A 17,490-nucleotide genomic window follows, 5' to 3' on the forward strand; every position below is an offset into this window, starting at 1 on the left:
TCAGCTTCCCTCTGTAAAATCAAGAACGGAAATAAATGAGGATTCTTAATCCTTTTTGTGCCATGGATCTCTTTGACATTCAGAATAGAGTTTCTAATGCATAAAGTAAACCACACAGGAGTGGGAAGAAAACCAATTACACTGATACATAGTTAGCAAAACAATATGTAAAAAGTAAAATCAGATATTGTCATATGTGTGCTTTTCTACTGATACAGTAAATAACTACTATAATTTCAAAGCCGTGGTGCATATAAATGATATTTCGTGAGACTTCCCTAGCGGTCCAGTGGCTAAGACTCCACACTCCCAGTGCAGGGGGCCGGGTTCGATCCCTGGTCAGGGAACGAGATCCCACATGTTGCAACTAAGATCCCATGTGCGGCAACTAAGACCCAGCACAGCTAAATAAATACATAATAAAATAAAATAAGTGATATTTTGAGACATCTAAAACAACTGAAGTGAGATTTGAGAATACTGATGATTTCTATTGAGGACAAAGTCACAGGTAGTACTAATACTATTATAGTTTGTTGTCTCATTCATAATCAATGGAAATTTCTGTTAGTAAAAACAAAAACAAAACAATTTCTTTTCCCATTCAAATTGATGGCTCCCCTGAATCTAGCTAAGCAGTCCATGGACTACAGGCTAAGAACATCTGAACTGACAATGTCTGAAGCTGCTTCTGACTCTGCCGTAGCTGGATTCCACAGAGTTGGATAGACTGAGACACTTAGGTTAATGAGGGTGAAACATTACTGTCTTAACAGCTGGTGGAAACTGGTTTTTGTTGGCTTGTTTGTTTAAAGAACTGCCTTGACCTGTCTCTTGAGGTAAACTATACGGCCCTGATGACTCGCCCGGCAGGAAAAGTCATCAACAGAGAGAGATGAACAGTTCTGAGCGGCATGGGTTAGGGCTCGGGAAGTGGAGGCAGAGAGAACTCAGAGGGTGCGGTGAGCAGTATGATGTGAACTAGCACAGAAACGCCCCTCTGGCCCAGACTTCACTGAAGTCCTCTGTATCACTGAGCGACTATCACTGTCACTTTCATAGGTATAGAGGGAATAAGGAAAGTAAGAGAAAGTGCTGACTTCTCCTTCTGAGTCTGTGTGATGGAGGAAACGAGTGTCTGCATGGTCCAAGTGGATGACTCTGGAGTCTGAACCAAAAGAGGTCATAGAAATAAAAGTGCCCCAGAAACGGACTTTGGGGACACTTTGGAGAACACATTAGAACAAAGGTTTGGACCTTTGCAGTCTAGCCCGTACGTGATAGAGTCATCTTGCTAACCCCTGAATTCTGAGTATGGTGCAGGGTCTGGCATCAGCAACATCTGGGAACTTGTTAGAAAGGCAGATTCTCGAGCCCCACCCCAGACTTCCTGAATCAGGACGTGTGTCGGGGTAGCGGCCCTGGTAAGGTCTGCTTTAGCCCTACAGGCATTATCACGCTCATCATTGCATCCCGGAGTTATATACGCCCCAGAAGTTATCCAATCTGATTCCCCACGCACACAGACTCCCTGCCTGCACTCAGTCTTGTGGGAACCCTCTTTGAGCCTGGAAATATCAGCAGTGCCCCTTGCCCTACACCGGGGAGAACTGTCTGAATCAGAAAAGGCTTCCAGCCAGGGGGAGCTCCTAGCCCGACCTTTCCAGTTGAAGAATGCTTGTTCCTGGGGACCTGGGGCTGCCCTCTGGAGCTGTTTCTAGAGGAAGCCCTTAGGGAAAGTGAAGACTCCCTCTTCCTTCCTGGTGCCTCTCACAGCATAGCTCAGGTCACCTAGCGGTCACCCTTCGAAGAGTCTCCATTTAGCTGTGTTTCTCTTCAAATAGTGTCCAGAGCTACAGACAGAGGGCAGAGCAGGGCCAGGTGGACCACTGTCTCCTTTGATCTGTACATCTGCTTATTGTTTCTGTGACCACATCCACATCGCACAGTTTGTGTTGAAGTCTGTCCACAGCACTCAGCCAGGAGGGGCCCTAGGCCCTGAGGGCAGATGGAGGCCTTTAGATCCCTGAACACTAAAAATACTCTCCCATCCCCACAGGGAGGTAACTGAAAATACAAATAATGGCAAACCACTAAGAAAATATGGGCTTCCCTAGTGACTCAGATGGTAAAGAATCCTCCTGCAACGCGGGAGACCTGGGTTAGATCCCTGGGTTGGGAAGATCCCCTGGAGGAGGGCATGGCAACCCACTCCAGTATTCTTGCTTGGAGAATCCCATGGACCGAGGAGCCTGGAGGGCTACAGTCCATGGAGTAGCAAAGAGTCAGACACGACTGAGTGCCTAAGTAGAGCATTACGTAAATATAAGGAAGTAGCAGTACGTTCTCTCATTATAATTATTTTTAGGTTATTTTTGGTTTTTGGTGGTTTTTTTTTTTTTTTTTTTGTTATTTTTGAAATATCAGTTTTGGGGGGGACTTCCCTGGTGGTCCAATAATTAAGAATTCACCTTTCAATGGAGAGAATGTGGGTTCGATCCCTGGTCAGGGAACTAAAATCCCATATGCCATGGGGCAACTAAGTCCATGCATTGCAACTAGAGAAGCCTGTGTGCTGCAACGAAGACCCAGTGCAGCCAAAATCTTCTTTTAATTTTTTTTTCAATTTTTAAAATTATATTACAACATAGTTCAGATAGCCCCCAAATATATAAAGAATTAAAGAAAACAAACTCATATTCATCATTCAACTTAAGGAATAAAATATTACCAATATTGTTTTTTTTAAAAAATCAAACAGAACATCATATATTAGCTTTTCAAACAGTTTTGCTTTATTGTCGTTTGGAGCCAATGGGTCTCAATTTCTGCCGCATGTTAGATTCACTTACCGCTTTAAAAATCCCAATGTACACTCTCTACCTCAAATCAATGAAATCAAAACACCTAGGGGTGGACCTCCATCGGGATATTTTAAGCACCTTGGGTGACTCCAGTGTGCTGGGAAGGCTGAGAACCCGCCCTGAAGAGAAGCTGCTGTGAAGAGAGGTGAGAGGAGGCCCTGAAGAGCAAGTGGAAACGGGCTCTGGTTCTTGTCCTCGGACTAAGGGGTCAACAGTAGTTCTCAGGGGCTCTAGACCTGGAACCCGCGGGACCGTCCCCGCATTTTTGGGGAGAGCCTGCCATCTGCTGGCCAACGGAAGGAAAACAGGCAGCTAGCTTTGACCTGGGGAAGGACCCGGGAGTCGGGCGTGGGGCAGCAGCGCCGAGTTTGCGGAGCTCCCTCCCACACGTGCCCCAGGCAGCTGCCCCGCGGCAGCTCTGGGAGACGGCGGCGCCGGGCGAGCCGACGAGCATCTCTGCGACCCTGCAGAGTTATGCCAGGCTGGGAGCAGGAGCGGCCGCTCTTCAGGGCCCCGGGAGGAAAAAGCAAGGATGGAGGGGAAGAGGACCCACTGAACAAAAGGGTTTTTAAGTGTTTCCACCTGGGAAACACTCTCAGGAGAGAAGCGGGTTTTGCCGAAAAACCAGGCGGCCCAGAGGCAATGCACACGTGGCCCCAGCTCCGGCTCCAGCGATTGAATCAGCCCTGCCACAGTTCATTCCCACAGGGGTTTGCTTGCTTTCCTCTCCGCCTGCTACAGTCTTCCTTACCCCAGTCCCCTTCATCTGGCAAACCTTTGTCCATTTTTCAGGTCTCATCGCTTCCGCCAAGAAGCTTGCTCCGACCACCTCCATCTCCTGAACCCTGCCCTTGCCTCCTGTCACTTGCTTTTAGAGCCTCCTGTTTCCTTGCTTACTATTTTATCTCTGGGAGGGCTTCCCTGGTGGCTCAGCTGGTAAAGAATCCATCTGCAATGTGGGAGACCTGTGTTCAATTCCTGGGTTAGGCAGATTTCCCTGAAGAAGGGAACCGCTACCCCACCCCAGTATTCTGGCCTAGAGAATTCCATGGACTGTATAGTCCATGGGATCACAAAGAGTCAGACACTACTGAGCGACTTTCACTCACTACTTACTCTCTGGCGGGCAAATTCCATGAGGTCGGGGACATCATTACATCCCCAGCATCCACCCCAGTGCAACAGAGTAAGAAATCCTCATTTACTGAATTGATCTTTCTTAGGGCAAAATCAGACACTAATCTGAAAACAAAAGGAAAGTACTTTGAAACATATTCTCCTCAAACAATGAGGTCTTCCTAGAAGTAAACTGAAAATAATTACCTTTTCTATTTATGTATATCTATAACCATTAGGGGTGCAGAGGCCACAAATGATCTTATTTCCAGTTGGCATATGTATTAATAATAAGTTAGCTCTTTATTTCACCTATCTATGCTCCAATTAGTAAACAAGCACATGGTAGACAGCTACTGTTTGGGGGCTGCCCACTCTTTCCTAATGTAGTAATAACACCCCAATCTTATTTTGGGGAAACAATCCTCTCCATTCTCCGTTTATGTGATTCAAAGTAGCTGATCCCATCCCCAGGCCCAGGTGCGGGAATACAGTTTAGGCCCAGCCCCTCACTGCATTCCAGCAGCCTAATAGGCAGCTCGTTCAGGGCTGAGCACAGGATTCAAGCTGGCCCAGTGAGATTTAGCCCCGGAGTTTTGCTGGAATCCCTGGAGAAAGGACCGGGAGTATGGAGCTGGTGGAATGTGAGCCTCGAGGTGCTGGCAGCCATGCTGTGCCATGAGGAGAGAAGGCCAGAGAGTGAAGTCAACAAACCAAAGTGAGGCTGAGTGAAGAAAGGCAGAGCCTGTACGGCAGACTTCCTTTTGATTACTGGCACTCAACCCAGAGCTTTTTCTGCAACTTTCCATTACATGAGCTAATAACGTCCCTTTTACCAGAAAGCTTAAGAACGTTTCTGTTCCCTGTAGCTGAATGAATACCAGCTCACAGAGAAAGCAGAACTGAGAGTATGACTTTTTCTTTTTCTTTTTTACAAAATCAGTATACCACTTACAACACTTTTAACACCAATCAGAAAATTGTAATAAACTTTACCATTATTATGAAATTCCTACATGGTCTCCGGGGAGCCAGCAAGGGCCCTACTCCAGGCTGTGCTCCCTCAATGTCCTTTTCCCACCCATCACCAGCACTTCTAGAACGTTCCAGCCCTGCTTTGCGGAGAAGCAGCCATCTCTGCAGAGGAGACTGCAGGCTCCAACTCCTGCACCATGGCCGGCTCAGCCACACCTGCCTCCACGCAGTCCCTCCTCCTCAGCTCATCGAAGTACTGGCTGTTGCCAGCAGGGCTGCAAACACGGACCCCGGCTTCTTCTGCAGGACCTCAGGCTTGTCAAACTCCACCACCTGGGAGGCGGAGAGAGAAGGGGAGGGAAGCGGGGTGCAGCTGAGCTTGGCCCTGAGGGATCCGAAGGCCTGGGCGCCATCCTCCCAGCAGCCTGGGGGTGTCCCCTCACCTTCCCGTTGCCCATGACCAGGATGCGGTCGCAGTTGAGGATGGTGGTGACGCGGTGTGCGATGATTAGCACCGTGCAGCCCCGGAAACTTTCACGGATTGTGTGTTGAATGAGGATATCCGTCTCCAAGTCGAGGGAGGCTGTGGCCTCATCAATAAGGATGATCTGGTGGATAAGAAACAGGGGTGAAGGCAGCCTCCTCAGACTCAACCCTGGGTCTAGTCCTGGGGTGACCGCTAGTTTGCCTAGTACCTCAGCTGGAAAAAGAGATCTTTGGACTCGGTTCGAAACCCACTTGGAGCTCTAAGTTATCCATCACATTATGAAGAGAATGTTAAGTCTCAGCCAAGAACTAACTATACTTCGTGTCTGTTAGTAGCTTAGTTGTGTCTGACTCTTTGCGACTCCATGGACTGCAGCCCATCAGGCTCCTCTGTCCATGGGATTCTCCAGGCAAGAATACTGGAGTGGGTTGCCATTTCCTCCTCCAGGGGATCTTCCCAACCCAGGGATAGAACTCAGGTCTCCTGCATTGCAGGCAGATTCTTTACAATCTGAACTACCAGGGACGCCTTCTTTAGTGACCAGAAAATTAAGTTCTTGAAAGTGAAAATGTGCCAGTGGCAACTTCCTGTCTTATGAACTGCCTTCCTATTTGTCTGAATTAAGATAGGGCAATGTTCCTCTCAGGACAGGCAAGCGTACATTCTGGGTGGCAGAAGAGATGGTGTAGCTAGTATGTAGGTAAATGCACTTTGTACTTTAACATGTTTGTATTTCTTTCATTAACAATATGCGTCAGATGCCATTTGCTGCAACATGGATGGCCCTAGGCATTGTCATACTGAGTGAAGTAAGACAGAGAAGGAGAAATATGACATCCCTTATATGTGGAATCTAAAAAGAAATGATACAAAAGAACTTACAGAACAGAAAGACACTAGCAGACTTAGAGAACAAACTTTTGGTTTCAGGGGGAGGAAGAAAGGGGAGAAGGGATATTTAGAGGGTTGGGGATGGACATGTACACAAAGCTATATTTAAAATGGATAAACAACAAGGTCCTATTGTGTAGCAAAAGGAACTCTGCTCAATGTTATGAGCCTGGATGGGAGGGGGGTTTGAGGGAGAATGGATATATGTATACGTATGGTTGAATCCCTTTGCTGTTCTCCTGAAACTATCATAACATTGTTAATCAGCTATACCCCAACACAAAATTTAAAAGTTTTTAAAAAATGCATTGGAAGAATTTAATTGGCATAGAAAGTGTGATTTTTGCTCCTGCACGGGGCATCACAAGTAAATCACGGGATAGGTGGTACAGAGATATGACAACAATCATAAAGTGATGACACAAACTTAGAAAACAATCTAGAGAAAGCAGCCTTCACACCAAGTGGCTAAGTAACCAAAATAAGGAACCGAGAGGTTAAGAAAACGCTACCTACACATTGCCAGTCCTGTCACCCCTCTCTCTTAGCAAGAGGGGAAGTCCTTCCTCCTCTGAAACCTCCCTGCTCCAGGCCCCATCGAGCCCCACAGCTCTTCCCCATAGCTCTGCCTGTCGCACCAACAATTTTTGCACTGCTCATTAACTGACCATGTTGTGTATTGCATATGCGTGTGTGTCCAAGTATGTACACATGTGTGAGTGTGGAGGTGTGTGTATGTATGTGTGTACATAGCCTCACCTGTGAGGGAAAGATGGCTCCTAAGTAGCCCCTGTAGTACCTGCAATATTTGGAAAATTTTAAGCTAACAAAGGTGCATCTAGTCAAGGTTATGTATGGTTTTTCCAGTAATCATGTACGGATGTGAGAGTTGCACTATAAAGAAAGCTGAGTGCCGAAGAATTGATGCTTTTGAATTGTGGTGTTGGAGAAGATTCTTGAGAGTCCCTTGGACTGCAAGGAGATCCAACCAGTCGATCCTAAAGGAAATCAGTCCTGAATGTTCATTGGAAGGACTGATGCTGAAGCTGAAACTCCCAATACTTTGGCCACCTGATGCTAAGAGTTAACTCATTTGAAAAGACCCTGATGCTGGGAAAGATTGAAGGTGGAAGGAGAAGGGGATGACAGAGGATGAGATGGTTGGATGGCATCACTGACTCAATGGAGATGAGCTTGAGTAAACTTCAGGAGTTGGTGATTGTCAGGGAGGCCTGGCATGCTGCAGTCCATGGGGTCACAGAGTCAGACTGAACGGAACTGAACTGAAGAAACACTGTTGGATGAAACTTTAAAAAAAAGAATGCTATTTTGCTCCAGAACAGGTGTCATCTGATTCTCAAATCTAATAAACATGAGGGAATATCCTGCACCCAAGTTTTAACAGGAAAGCACAGTAAGTGACTTTAAGTGACTGTATCTCTAGCCTTGTGGCTTTGTGCAGGAGGAGTGCACTGGGGCTTGGTTGTGGCAGGGACGTTTCAAGTCTAGGTTGGGGTGCCAGGGTGCAGAGCACCTGGGCAGAAAGGCCCCCCACTTCTACAGGCAGGGTTGCCCAGAATGGCAGAAAGTGACCATCAAGCCCTTTGTGGATTTGTGGACAGAACCCAGGGCGGTGCCCAGCGTCCCACGTGCCTGAGGGAGAGACAGCGGTGTGTTTCCCAAGCCGAGCATCCCCCAGACCCCTCACGTGCCCCCAGCTCTCACCTTGGAGCTGCGGAGGAGGGCCCGGGCAATGCAGAGCAGCTGCCGCTCCCCCACGGAGAAGTTTGAGCCATTTTCCACAACTTCTGCTTGCAGGCCTTGCGGCAACTTTGAGATCTGTGATATGGAGGAAGACGCCCATGGGCCACTGTGGGATGAGTTCTAAAACTGACCCCCTCGTTCCTCTCCTGTCCTGTCATGGCACTCCCTCCCTGCCCCTGTCTCTACACTCCAGACACTGGCCTTTCTCACCCCCAGCTCTGCCCATCCAGTTCCCCTCACAAGGTCTTTGCACCTGCTAGTTTTTATACCTGGAATGTTCTCTCAAAGATCGGTGCCCAGCTGCCCCCTTAGCATTTGCTCTGTCAAATGTGCGTCTCTACAGAGGCCCTGGCTGGCCACCCACTGTGGTGTCTGCAGTTCTCATCACTACCTACACAGCACTGGTCCCGTCTGAGTCTCCTGACAGTAAGCACCAGAACGACAAAGCTGTACCTGCTTGCCCTGAGCTGGTACCTGCCTGGCTTACCACTGGCATCATCAGCTTTTATCTAGCAATCTCAAACCACCTCATCCCTGTGAGATGATTTAATCCATGCAACATCTGGCATACGACACCAGAAGAGCCCCAAGGACCAGCAGGGCCAAGAATTCAGCCTCGCACTTACTCACCGTCTTGTTTAGGAACGTCCTCTCCAAGGCATCCCAGATCTGCTCGTCTGTGCAGCAGTCAAAGGGGTCCAGGTTGAACCTGCCTCAGGAGAAGAAGAGAAGTGTTCAAGAAGCACACTTGCCCATTGAGTTGTCCGCACCCCACAGAGCATGTGACTGAGGATGGTTGGGTTAAGTGAAACTCGCTCAGTCGTGTCCAGCTCTTTGGGACCCCATGGCCTGTAAGCCCACCAGGCTCCTCTGTCCATGGAATTTCCAGTCTAGAATACTGGAGTAGGTTGCGATTTCCTTCTTCAGGGGATATTCCGGACCCAGGGATTGGACCCAGGTGTATTGCATTGCAGGCAGACTTTTTGCCATCTGAGTCACCATGGTAATCAGGATGGTTAGAGCTGGATTATTGGATCCAGAGAAACTCATCAAACTCCCACAAGTGGGCTTCCTTGTGCCTTGCCAGTACCCCTTCCTTCTGCAGGCAGCAGCGCCCAGGTCTTGTTTGGGGGCCACCTCCTTCCTAGCCATCAAGCCTGTGTGGTCCAGGTGGGGCTCTACCACCAGCTCAGGGCAGAGCAAAGACTCGGGTATAAGCAAACCAGAAGGTGGTAACCCCTGGCCGCAGCAATTGGCTGAAGGGTGGGGAAGGTAAGCAATCAGAGTGTATCTCAGGACTTGGACAACAATCACCAGAAAGGGGGCTTGTACTTTCTCACCAACTGAACAAGTGAGGCTACAACCATCTTGCCTCGGAAAGAGGAGACATGGAGGCCCCACGGCCCACAGCGGAGCCCAAGGATGAAGCCAAGGCAGACTGAAGGGGATATTGGTCCCTTGAGTCAACCTTGGCCTTCCTGTTTTGTGATCCCAGAGGTTCTTTTAGTTAAGCCATCTGGGGTGTGTGTGCGCATCTCTGTGTGTGTTAGCATATACATAACATAATATTTATCACTTTAACTGTAATTGTAGAATTCAGTGGTGTTCAATACATTTACAATGTCATGTAACAATCCACTAAAACTCATCAACACCAATAAAAACTCTGCTGATTAAATGTTCTCCCTCCCCTTCCTCCTGGTAATCTCTTTTCTACTTTCTGTTTCTACAAATTTGCCTATTCCTGGTATCTCACTTAAGTGGAAATATACAATATTTGGAGCTTCCCAGGTGGCATTAGTGGTAAAGAACCCACCTGCCAATACAGGTAGACATAAAAGACTCAATTCAATCCCACAGGTTAGGAAAGATCCCCTGGAGGAGGGCACAGCAACCCACTCCAGTATTCTTGCCTGGAGAATCCTATGGACAGAGGAGCCTGGCAGGCTACAGTCCATGGGGTCACAAAGGGTAGGACATAACTGAAGCATCCTACATCTGGCTTACTTCACTTAGCATAATGCTGTAAAGATCCATCCATGTTGTATCATATCAACTTTTCATTTGTTTCTAATTGAATAATATACCACAGTTTGTATAGATCACATTTTGTTTATCCATTCATCTGTCAATGGACATTTGGATTGTTTCTACCTTTTGGCTATTCTAAATAAGGTCATAAGCACTGGTATACAAATATCTGTTGAGCCCTGCTTTTGATTTTGATAATTCTTTCAAATCTGTAGATTTGATTCTTGAAATTTAATTACTTCAAATTTAATTATTTCATATGATTTGGTGGATCATATGATAGTTCTATATTTAACTCTTGTCAGTTCAGTTCAATTCAGTCAGTTCAGTTGCTCAGTCGTGTCTGACTCTTTGCAACCCCATGAACCACAGCACGCCAGGCCTCCCTGTCCACCACCAACTCCCGGAGTCCACCCAAACCCATGTCCATTGAGTTGGTGATTCCAACCATCTCATCCTCTGTTGTCCCCTTCTCCTCCTGCCCTTAATCTTTCCCAGCATTAGGGCCTTTTCAAATGAGTCAGCTCTCTGCATCAGGTAGCCAAAGTATTAGAGTTTCAGTTTCAACATCAGTCCTTCCAATGAACACCCAGGACTGATCTCCTTTAGGATGGACTGGTTGGATCTCCTTGCAGTCCAAGGGACTCTCAAGAGTCTTCTCCAACACCACAGTTCAAAAGCATCAATTTTTCTGCACTCAGCTTTCTTCACAGTCCAACTCTCACATCCATACATGACCAGTGGAAAAACCACAGCCTTGACTAGATGGACCTTTGTTGACAAAGTAATGTCTCTGCTTTTTTTTTTTTTTTAATATGCTGTCTAGGTAGGTTATAACTTTCCTTCCAAGGAGTAAGCATGTTTTAATTTCATGGCTGCAGTCACCATCTGCAGTGATTTTTGAGCCCAGAAAAATAAAGTCAGCCACTGTTTCCACTGTTTCCCCATCTATTTGCCATGAAGTGATGGGACCAGGTGCCATGATTTTAGGTTTCTGAATGTTGAGCTTTCAGCCAACTTTTTCACTCTCCTCTTTCACTTTCATCAAGAGGCTCTTTAATTCTTCTTCACTGTCTGCAATAAGGGTGGTGTCATCTGCAAATCTGAGGTTATTGATATTTCTCCCAGAAACCTTGATTCCAGGCTTGTGCTTCCTCCAGCCCAGCATTTCTCATGATGTACTCTGCATATAAGTTAAATAAGCAGGGTGACAATATACAGCCTTGACGTTCTCCTTTTCCTATTTGTAACCAGTTTGTTATTCCATGTCCAGTTCTAACTGTTGCTTCCTGACCTGCACACAGGTTTCTCAAGAGGCAGGTCAGGTGGTCTAGTATTCCCATCTCTTTCAGAATTTTCCACAGTTTACTGTGATCCACACAGTCAAAGGCTTTCGAATAGTCAATAAAGCAGAAATAGCTGTTTTTCTGGAACTCTCTTGCTGCCAAATTGTTTTCCACAGTGGCTGTGCTACTTTACATTCCCACCAATAGTTCATGAGGGTTCCAATTTCTCAACATTCTTACCAACACTTGTTATGTTCCTTTTTCTTTTCTTATTATTGCTAGTCTAGTAGGTATAAGGTGGTATCTCGTTGTGGTACGGTTGTTTTTTATATCTCTTGCAGAGAAGGAATCCTAACTGATCATCCAGGCAACTAACATCATATTTGGATCTAATTGGACTTTATACCCATTAAGGTTTGCCTGGCACTTGGCATAGGAAACATAATAAACACATCCTTGTTATGCAACCACTCAGTCCCAATTGAAACCTTTCTTAACCACTGCTTTTTCTTTCCGCAGTTCAACATACATTTTGTGTGTACAGCTAGATTGAAGAAGCAGAAGGTAGAATGACCTGTCTCCGTGATATTTGATAGTTTCCAAAGCATTTTCACAGATGCGATCATTGACATCCTCTTCCTCATGAGACAGATATATCTCTTTAATTGATGAGAAAATTATGGCTCATCAGTGTTAAGTGGCTTGTTCAAGCTCATACCACAAGTCAGAGAGACAGGCTGGAATCAAGGTACTCAGGGTTAGACAGAACCTCAAAAGGTGGGGAACCCAGGTCTCCTGTATGCCGGTCCATATTTTCTGCTGCAAGCAGTGGTCAGGGGAGGAGAGGTACTATCACTCGTCAGGGCGTTGAACTACCTGGAGTTGTATCTCATCTTTACCATTTATGTGTGTGTCTCCTTCAATAAGTCACTTTCCTAAGTTCATTTTTTAGAAAATAATAGTGCCCACCTCACAGAGTTGCTCTGACACTACAATGACACAGAATATTAAAGCATAGGGCTGGCACATTTAAATGCTCAATAAATGTTAATTCATATTTCTACTACTCCCATATCAAGGCATGATAGATTTTGGCCAACTTATATGTTAACAGAAATTTATCACTAAATTTTGTCTCATTCCTCTAAAACAACACAATCGGTACAAAACTCTCTGTGCACATAGTATGCACTCTCCTTGGAAAGACTTTCCTCCCTTTTTCTGCCATGCAGTCTTCTACTTAACCTTCAAGACCCTACTCAAAGGCCTCCCCCACTTCTCTGGGTAGGCTTTCTGAATTCCCCCAGGCAGAGTTATTTGTCCTACTCCTAGGTTCCCTTAGTTGGTTCATATCTCTGATTTAGCAAATTACATCCTTGTATTAATATTATAACTTGACAGATCTTACACGTCTACAACTCCTCTCACCCTTGAATGTGAACTTCTGAGGGGAGTAAGGGCACTGATCATTCATCCAAGTGTCCCCAGTCCCTGGCACAATGCCTGGACCTGGCAGAGGTTCAGAAAAGGCAGGTTAAGTAGATGAATGAAGGAATGAATGAATGATGGGTAAATAAATAAATGGATAACTAAGGCTCTGTGGTTAGTCTGTCCTCTTGCCTCTAAGATAAATGCCCTGTATATGAGGCATCCAGCTGCATTTTCATGCCTCATCCTTCCGCAGATTCCATACCTTGGACTCCCACAAGCCTAAGAGCACAATCAGGCAGCAGCACTAACCTGGATGATCTCCAGATTGCCTTCAGAGGAAACAGAAAGTGTGGAGAGAAGGTCAGAGACCCAGTTCTATCTGCCTCACTGATGGGACTGCCTGGATGGCGAATATCCAGCTTAAAGAGTCCCGTTGGCCTTATCCAGTGGGAGAGAGAAGAGAATAAACCACACCCAGACATGGAAAGATGTGGTCAACCACAGAGCAAACACTGATAGTGATCTGAAATCTGACCAATCCCATCAGGGTTTTTAAAAATTAAAATTAAAAATAAATAAATAAATAAATAAAAATTAAAAAATTAAAATTAAAATTAGGCCTTTTGGTTAGGCCTTTTGATTACAAAGTTTTCTTGTGTGTATCCAGGCCTCATCCATTCCTCAGGGGCATCTCTTCTCCCCCCAAGGAGAGAGCAGAGGCCCAGAAGTCTGGGACTCTGGCCACAGGTGACAAGAGGCAGCCCGACCCCAGGGATCTGCCCAGTGACTCCTGCTGGGAGCCTGTCCTCCGCACAGGCTGCCTCAGCCCAGCACTCACCTGATGGTCCCTGACAGCAGGACTGGATCTTGAGGGATAACTGAGAACTTGGACCGCAGGTCCTCTAGGCCAAGGCTGCAGATGTCCACGCCATCGATGAGGATGCGGCCACTGGCTGGTTCTACCAGGCGGAAAAGAGCCACCCCCAAGGAGGACTTCCCTGCAGAGCAAGAATACGCGGGGCTCTGTCTCCTGAGTCTGCAGGAGGGGCAGCACAGGTCAAACCTGGTGTCCACTCCAGACTCCCCTTCCCGTGACCCACTCCTTGTCATCACGAACCAGAGAGGGCAGAAGAGGCTCGGAGTCTCCAGTCTCCACCGCAAGGGGTGCCTGAAACCATGAGCAGCTCTTACTGCCTCAATCAGAGGGCATGAATGGAGCTCCTGGGTAAATCCAGCCCACACACAAGTCTTGTTTTACACACACACACACACACACACACACACACGGTGTTATTGCTTTTTTAAAAATTCTTTGCCAGCATTAAAAAAAAAAAAAATCCAAAGAGCCAGCATATAAAAGCTCAAATTGCATGATTCTCTTGAGAGTCAGTAAAATGGGTGACACTGGGCCTATATCCCCTCAGGCAACAGACAGCTGGAGCCAAGTGTAGCTGCTTCCTTGAGAGGGGACAGTATTCCAAGTTCAATGTGCTGCCCTCCCCACCCTCCTTTCCTCACACCCCAGGCCCATCACGTGCATCTGAGTTTTCAACCTCTGCTCTAAAAGGTAAGGTCGATGTGAGGGGCAGCCATGTGTCTTGTTCACCTTTGGGTTTCCAGGCCTGGCATATAGTAGGATGAATTCAGCCAATTGGGCCATCTCTGCTTGAGAGTGGCTCTACGTCAGACCCAGCCCTCTCAGCCCAGCTACAGGTGAGAAACGGAAAGGGAAAAGCACATGAAAGAATACAGCTGGGAGCTCTTCACTTTGCAGCAGTACAAGGCCTGCAGGGGCCTGAGGAGACAGAGATTGGGAGGCTCCGGTCATCCTGGGGGGCTGCCTGGAGGAGGCAGCCCCAGGTGCCCAAGGTCGGGGTCTGAACAAGGCAAAAAGTGGAAGGGGGTGAACACCCTTGGGTCAGAGCTCCCAAAAGTGATGAGAGGAAGAGAGGGAAGAAGTCAGCCAGGAGAAAGGAAGTAGGGAGAGGCAGGTGGAGAAGGAGGTGGTCTAGAGGAGGAGGGGAGAACGAAAGGAAGAAAGACCAAAGTGTTAGTCATTCAGTCCTGTCCAACTCTGTAATCCCATGGACTGTAGCCCACCAAGATCCTCTGCCCATGAGATTCTCCAGGCAAGAACACTGGAATGGGCTACCATTTCCTTCTCCAGGGGATCTTCCAGATCCAGGGGTTGAACCTGGGTCTCCTGCATTGCAGGCAGATTCTTTACCATCTGAGCCACCAGGGAGGCCCACGCAAGCAGGTCTTCACCCTTGCAGAGCTCTGCACGCCCCCTGCAGGAAGCACTCATTCCTGCACCCTGTTCACCCTTCCATCTCTCCTCAAACATTGGCCTCAGAGTCCAGGCCCCTGCAGTTCAAGGGCCCGACTCTGCGGCTCTGTTAACACCACCCGTCTCCTTCCCCAGGGCCTTCACCACCAAGGCGATCTTTCCCATTCCTTATCTGACGACCTGTCAACATCTGTCCCCTCCACTGGAATCCCACAACAGCAGGGACTATGGGTTTTGTTCTTCTAGCACAAAATGAGGCCCCGGTAACTATTTGGAGGGTCACTGAGTCAACACATATCTGAAGACAAGTCTGACACCCAAATCCAACGTTGAAGACAGGGCATGTCCTGGACGCTGAACTCACCAGAGCCTGTCCTTCCCACAATGCCCACCACTTCCTGGCCGTGAATCGTCAGGTTGAGGCCATGGAGAACCATAGGTGTGTTGTCTCTGTATTTCATCTGGTAATCCTGGAATGTGATTTCCCCATGCTGTGGCCACCCATGAGGACAGTTCACGCCTTCTATGTGTAAAGGAGCCTCAGGGATACACATCTCGTTTTCAAAGAGAGAAAAAGAAATCAATGATTATCCATTTCTGCCCATCCCCTGCTGACTCACTGGCCTCTAGCTGTTGGGTGTGTGAACCATCCCAGCCTGCCCTTGAACCAGGGTTGAGCCACCGCCATGTAATCAGAGGAGCATTCCACCCCCAATCACCTGAAATGCACATGATTTTATCCCCAAAGAGTGAGAAACCATATTGGTAAGTTCCCATGTTATTAACATAGAAAACTCTAATTTACCATGTGAGGCTCTACAGACACAGAATCCAGAATAATAATAACCAGGACAGCAGGGTTAGCTTACTCCTGTGGGTCGTATTTTAGAGCTCAGAGCCCTTGGGCAGACAATTTCTCTCTATTCCTATACATAGAGGTAGGCAATTTTAAATGATTTCACAGGCAAGGAAATAGAGGCTCACACAGGTCAGATGACATGTTAAGATCACACAGCTGATGGGTGGATGACCAGAGGCTCAAACCCAGGGCTGCCTGACTCTAAGCCCACAACTCTGCATTGAGCAAGGTGGCTGGATTGGGTGGGAAGATTCCTCCTCTGGATATTGGGATAATAATTCAGCTAACCATATTAAGTTGTTTTGTGATTCCATGAAATAAACTAGATATCATTATACTGAGCCTTTACTATGGGCCAGGCACTGCACTAAGTGATTTACATAGGATGTGATCTAATCTTTGTAATAACCCAATGACACAGATACTGTGATCTGTCTCATTTCATCAGTGGGGAGCCCAGAGGCTGAATAAGTCACAAGGTTGCACAGCTGACTCAAGGAACAAAGCTTAGACCTGAACCCAGGTCACCTGTTTACAGAATCTGGATTCTTAAGTACTATGACACAAATAGAAGCAATATTAATAGCAATTATTATTGTTATTAATATTACTGTTATCATCATTATTATATTCGAGCAAACCTCTCTCTTCTAAAAAGAGCAGATCATCCCATCTACATCTAAGAGTGCCATGAGGGATGTAGTCAAAATGAGCTGATGGGTGTGGAAGAGCTTCTGAGAGATGATGTATACCGTGCTGGGGGAGTTGAGGGGGAAGGACCAGAAGCCAGCTGCCTCCTGGGAAAATCTCAGGGCCCCCGAGGTGCTGGGGCTTGCAGAGGCTGGATGTGAGACTTCCACATCTCCCTGCACAAAGCCCAGACCTGTGTCCCACCTTCATGTACTGCAGTATCCTCTCCGCAGCTGTCAAGTACGCCTCTGTCTCTGAATAAATCCGGACACTGGCCTGGAAGTTGGACGCCACCTGGAACAAAGGAGAAGCATCTGACTAGCAGGTTATAGGGCTGAGCGCAGGTTCTCACCGCTTCCAAAGGTGGGCAATTGCCATTCCTCCTGAGTAGCTCCTCAAACCAAGACAACTTCCCTTACAGGGAAGGAGCAGGTACCTCTGGTGCCCCGCTGAGCTACTTCTGGGTGTGGCTGCAGCTGTGGTGGGTAGCTGTAGGAGAGAATTCCACCAAGCCTGTTTCACCTCAGGAACCCTCAGTTTTCTGTTCAAAACCTTTGTCCGTACCACAGGAGCCCACTCAACCCAGGTGCAGCCCAGAAACATGGGAGTTACAGCCCTTGGGAGCAACCCTCTCCTAGTGGGGAAAAGAGCCACTAGATAAAGTCTCCTATCTCTTGCCCTTCAGGGACAATCCTGTTAGTTGGTCATAGAGCAATGACTCTCAGTGACACACTCCTGCAGTGCAACTCCTCCTTCCCTGTCGCATGCTCCTGCTCCTTGGTCCTTTCTAGGGAGCATCTCACAAA

The 17,490-nt window shown here is 47.3% G+C and overlaps 1 protein-coding gene across 4 annotated transcripts in view; it reads right to left on the reverse strand.

Annotated features, from left to right (window-relative positions):
• Positions 1-4,282: 4,282 nt before the first annotated feature.
• ABCC11 (ATP binding cassette subfamily C member 11) overlaps positions 4,283-17,490 on the reverse strand; it is a 78,902-nt gene continuing 65,694 nt past the window's right edge. For 3 of the 4 annotated variants that reach the window (XM_065920477.1, XM_065920478.1, XM_065920480.1), the window contains 7 exons: positions 16,889-16,978; positions 15,500-15,689; positions 13,684-13,843; positions 8,728-8,806; positions 8,059-8,172; positions 5,399-5,563; positions 4,283-5,288 (listed from right to left, as the gene is read on the reverse strand). In XM_065920477.1, coding sequence (XP_065776549.1) covers positions 5,196-5,288; positions 5,399-5,563; positions 8,059-8,172; positions 8,728-8,806; positions 13,684-13,843; positions 15,500-15,689; positions 16,889-16,978 — 891 coding nt within the window. In that variant the 3' untranslated portion in view covers positions 4,283-5,195. The remainder of the gene's footprint in view (positions 5,289-5,398; positions 5,564-8,058; positions 8,173-8,727; positions 8,807-13,683; positions 13,844-15,499; positions 15,690-16,888; positions 16,979-17,490) is intronic. The other variant, XM_065920479.1, reaches the window with a different exon arrangement.

Source organism: Muntiacus reevesi, chromosome 2, assembly GCF_963930625.1.
Source record: "Muntiacus reevesi chromosome 2, mMunRee1.1, whole genome shotgun sequence".
Classification (NCBI taxonomy): Eukaryota; Metazoa; Chordata; class Mammalia; order Artiodactyla; family Cervidae; genus Muntiacus; species Muntiacus reevesi.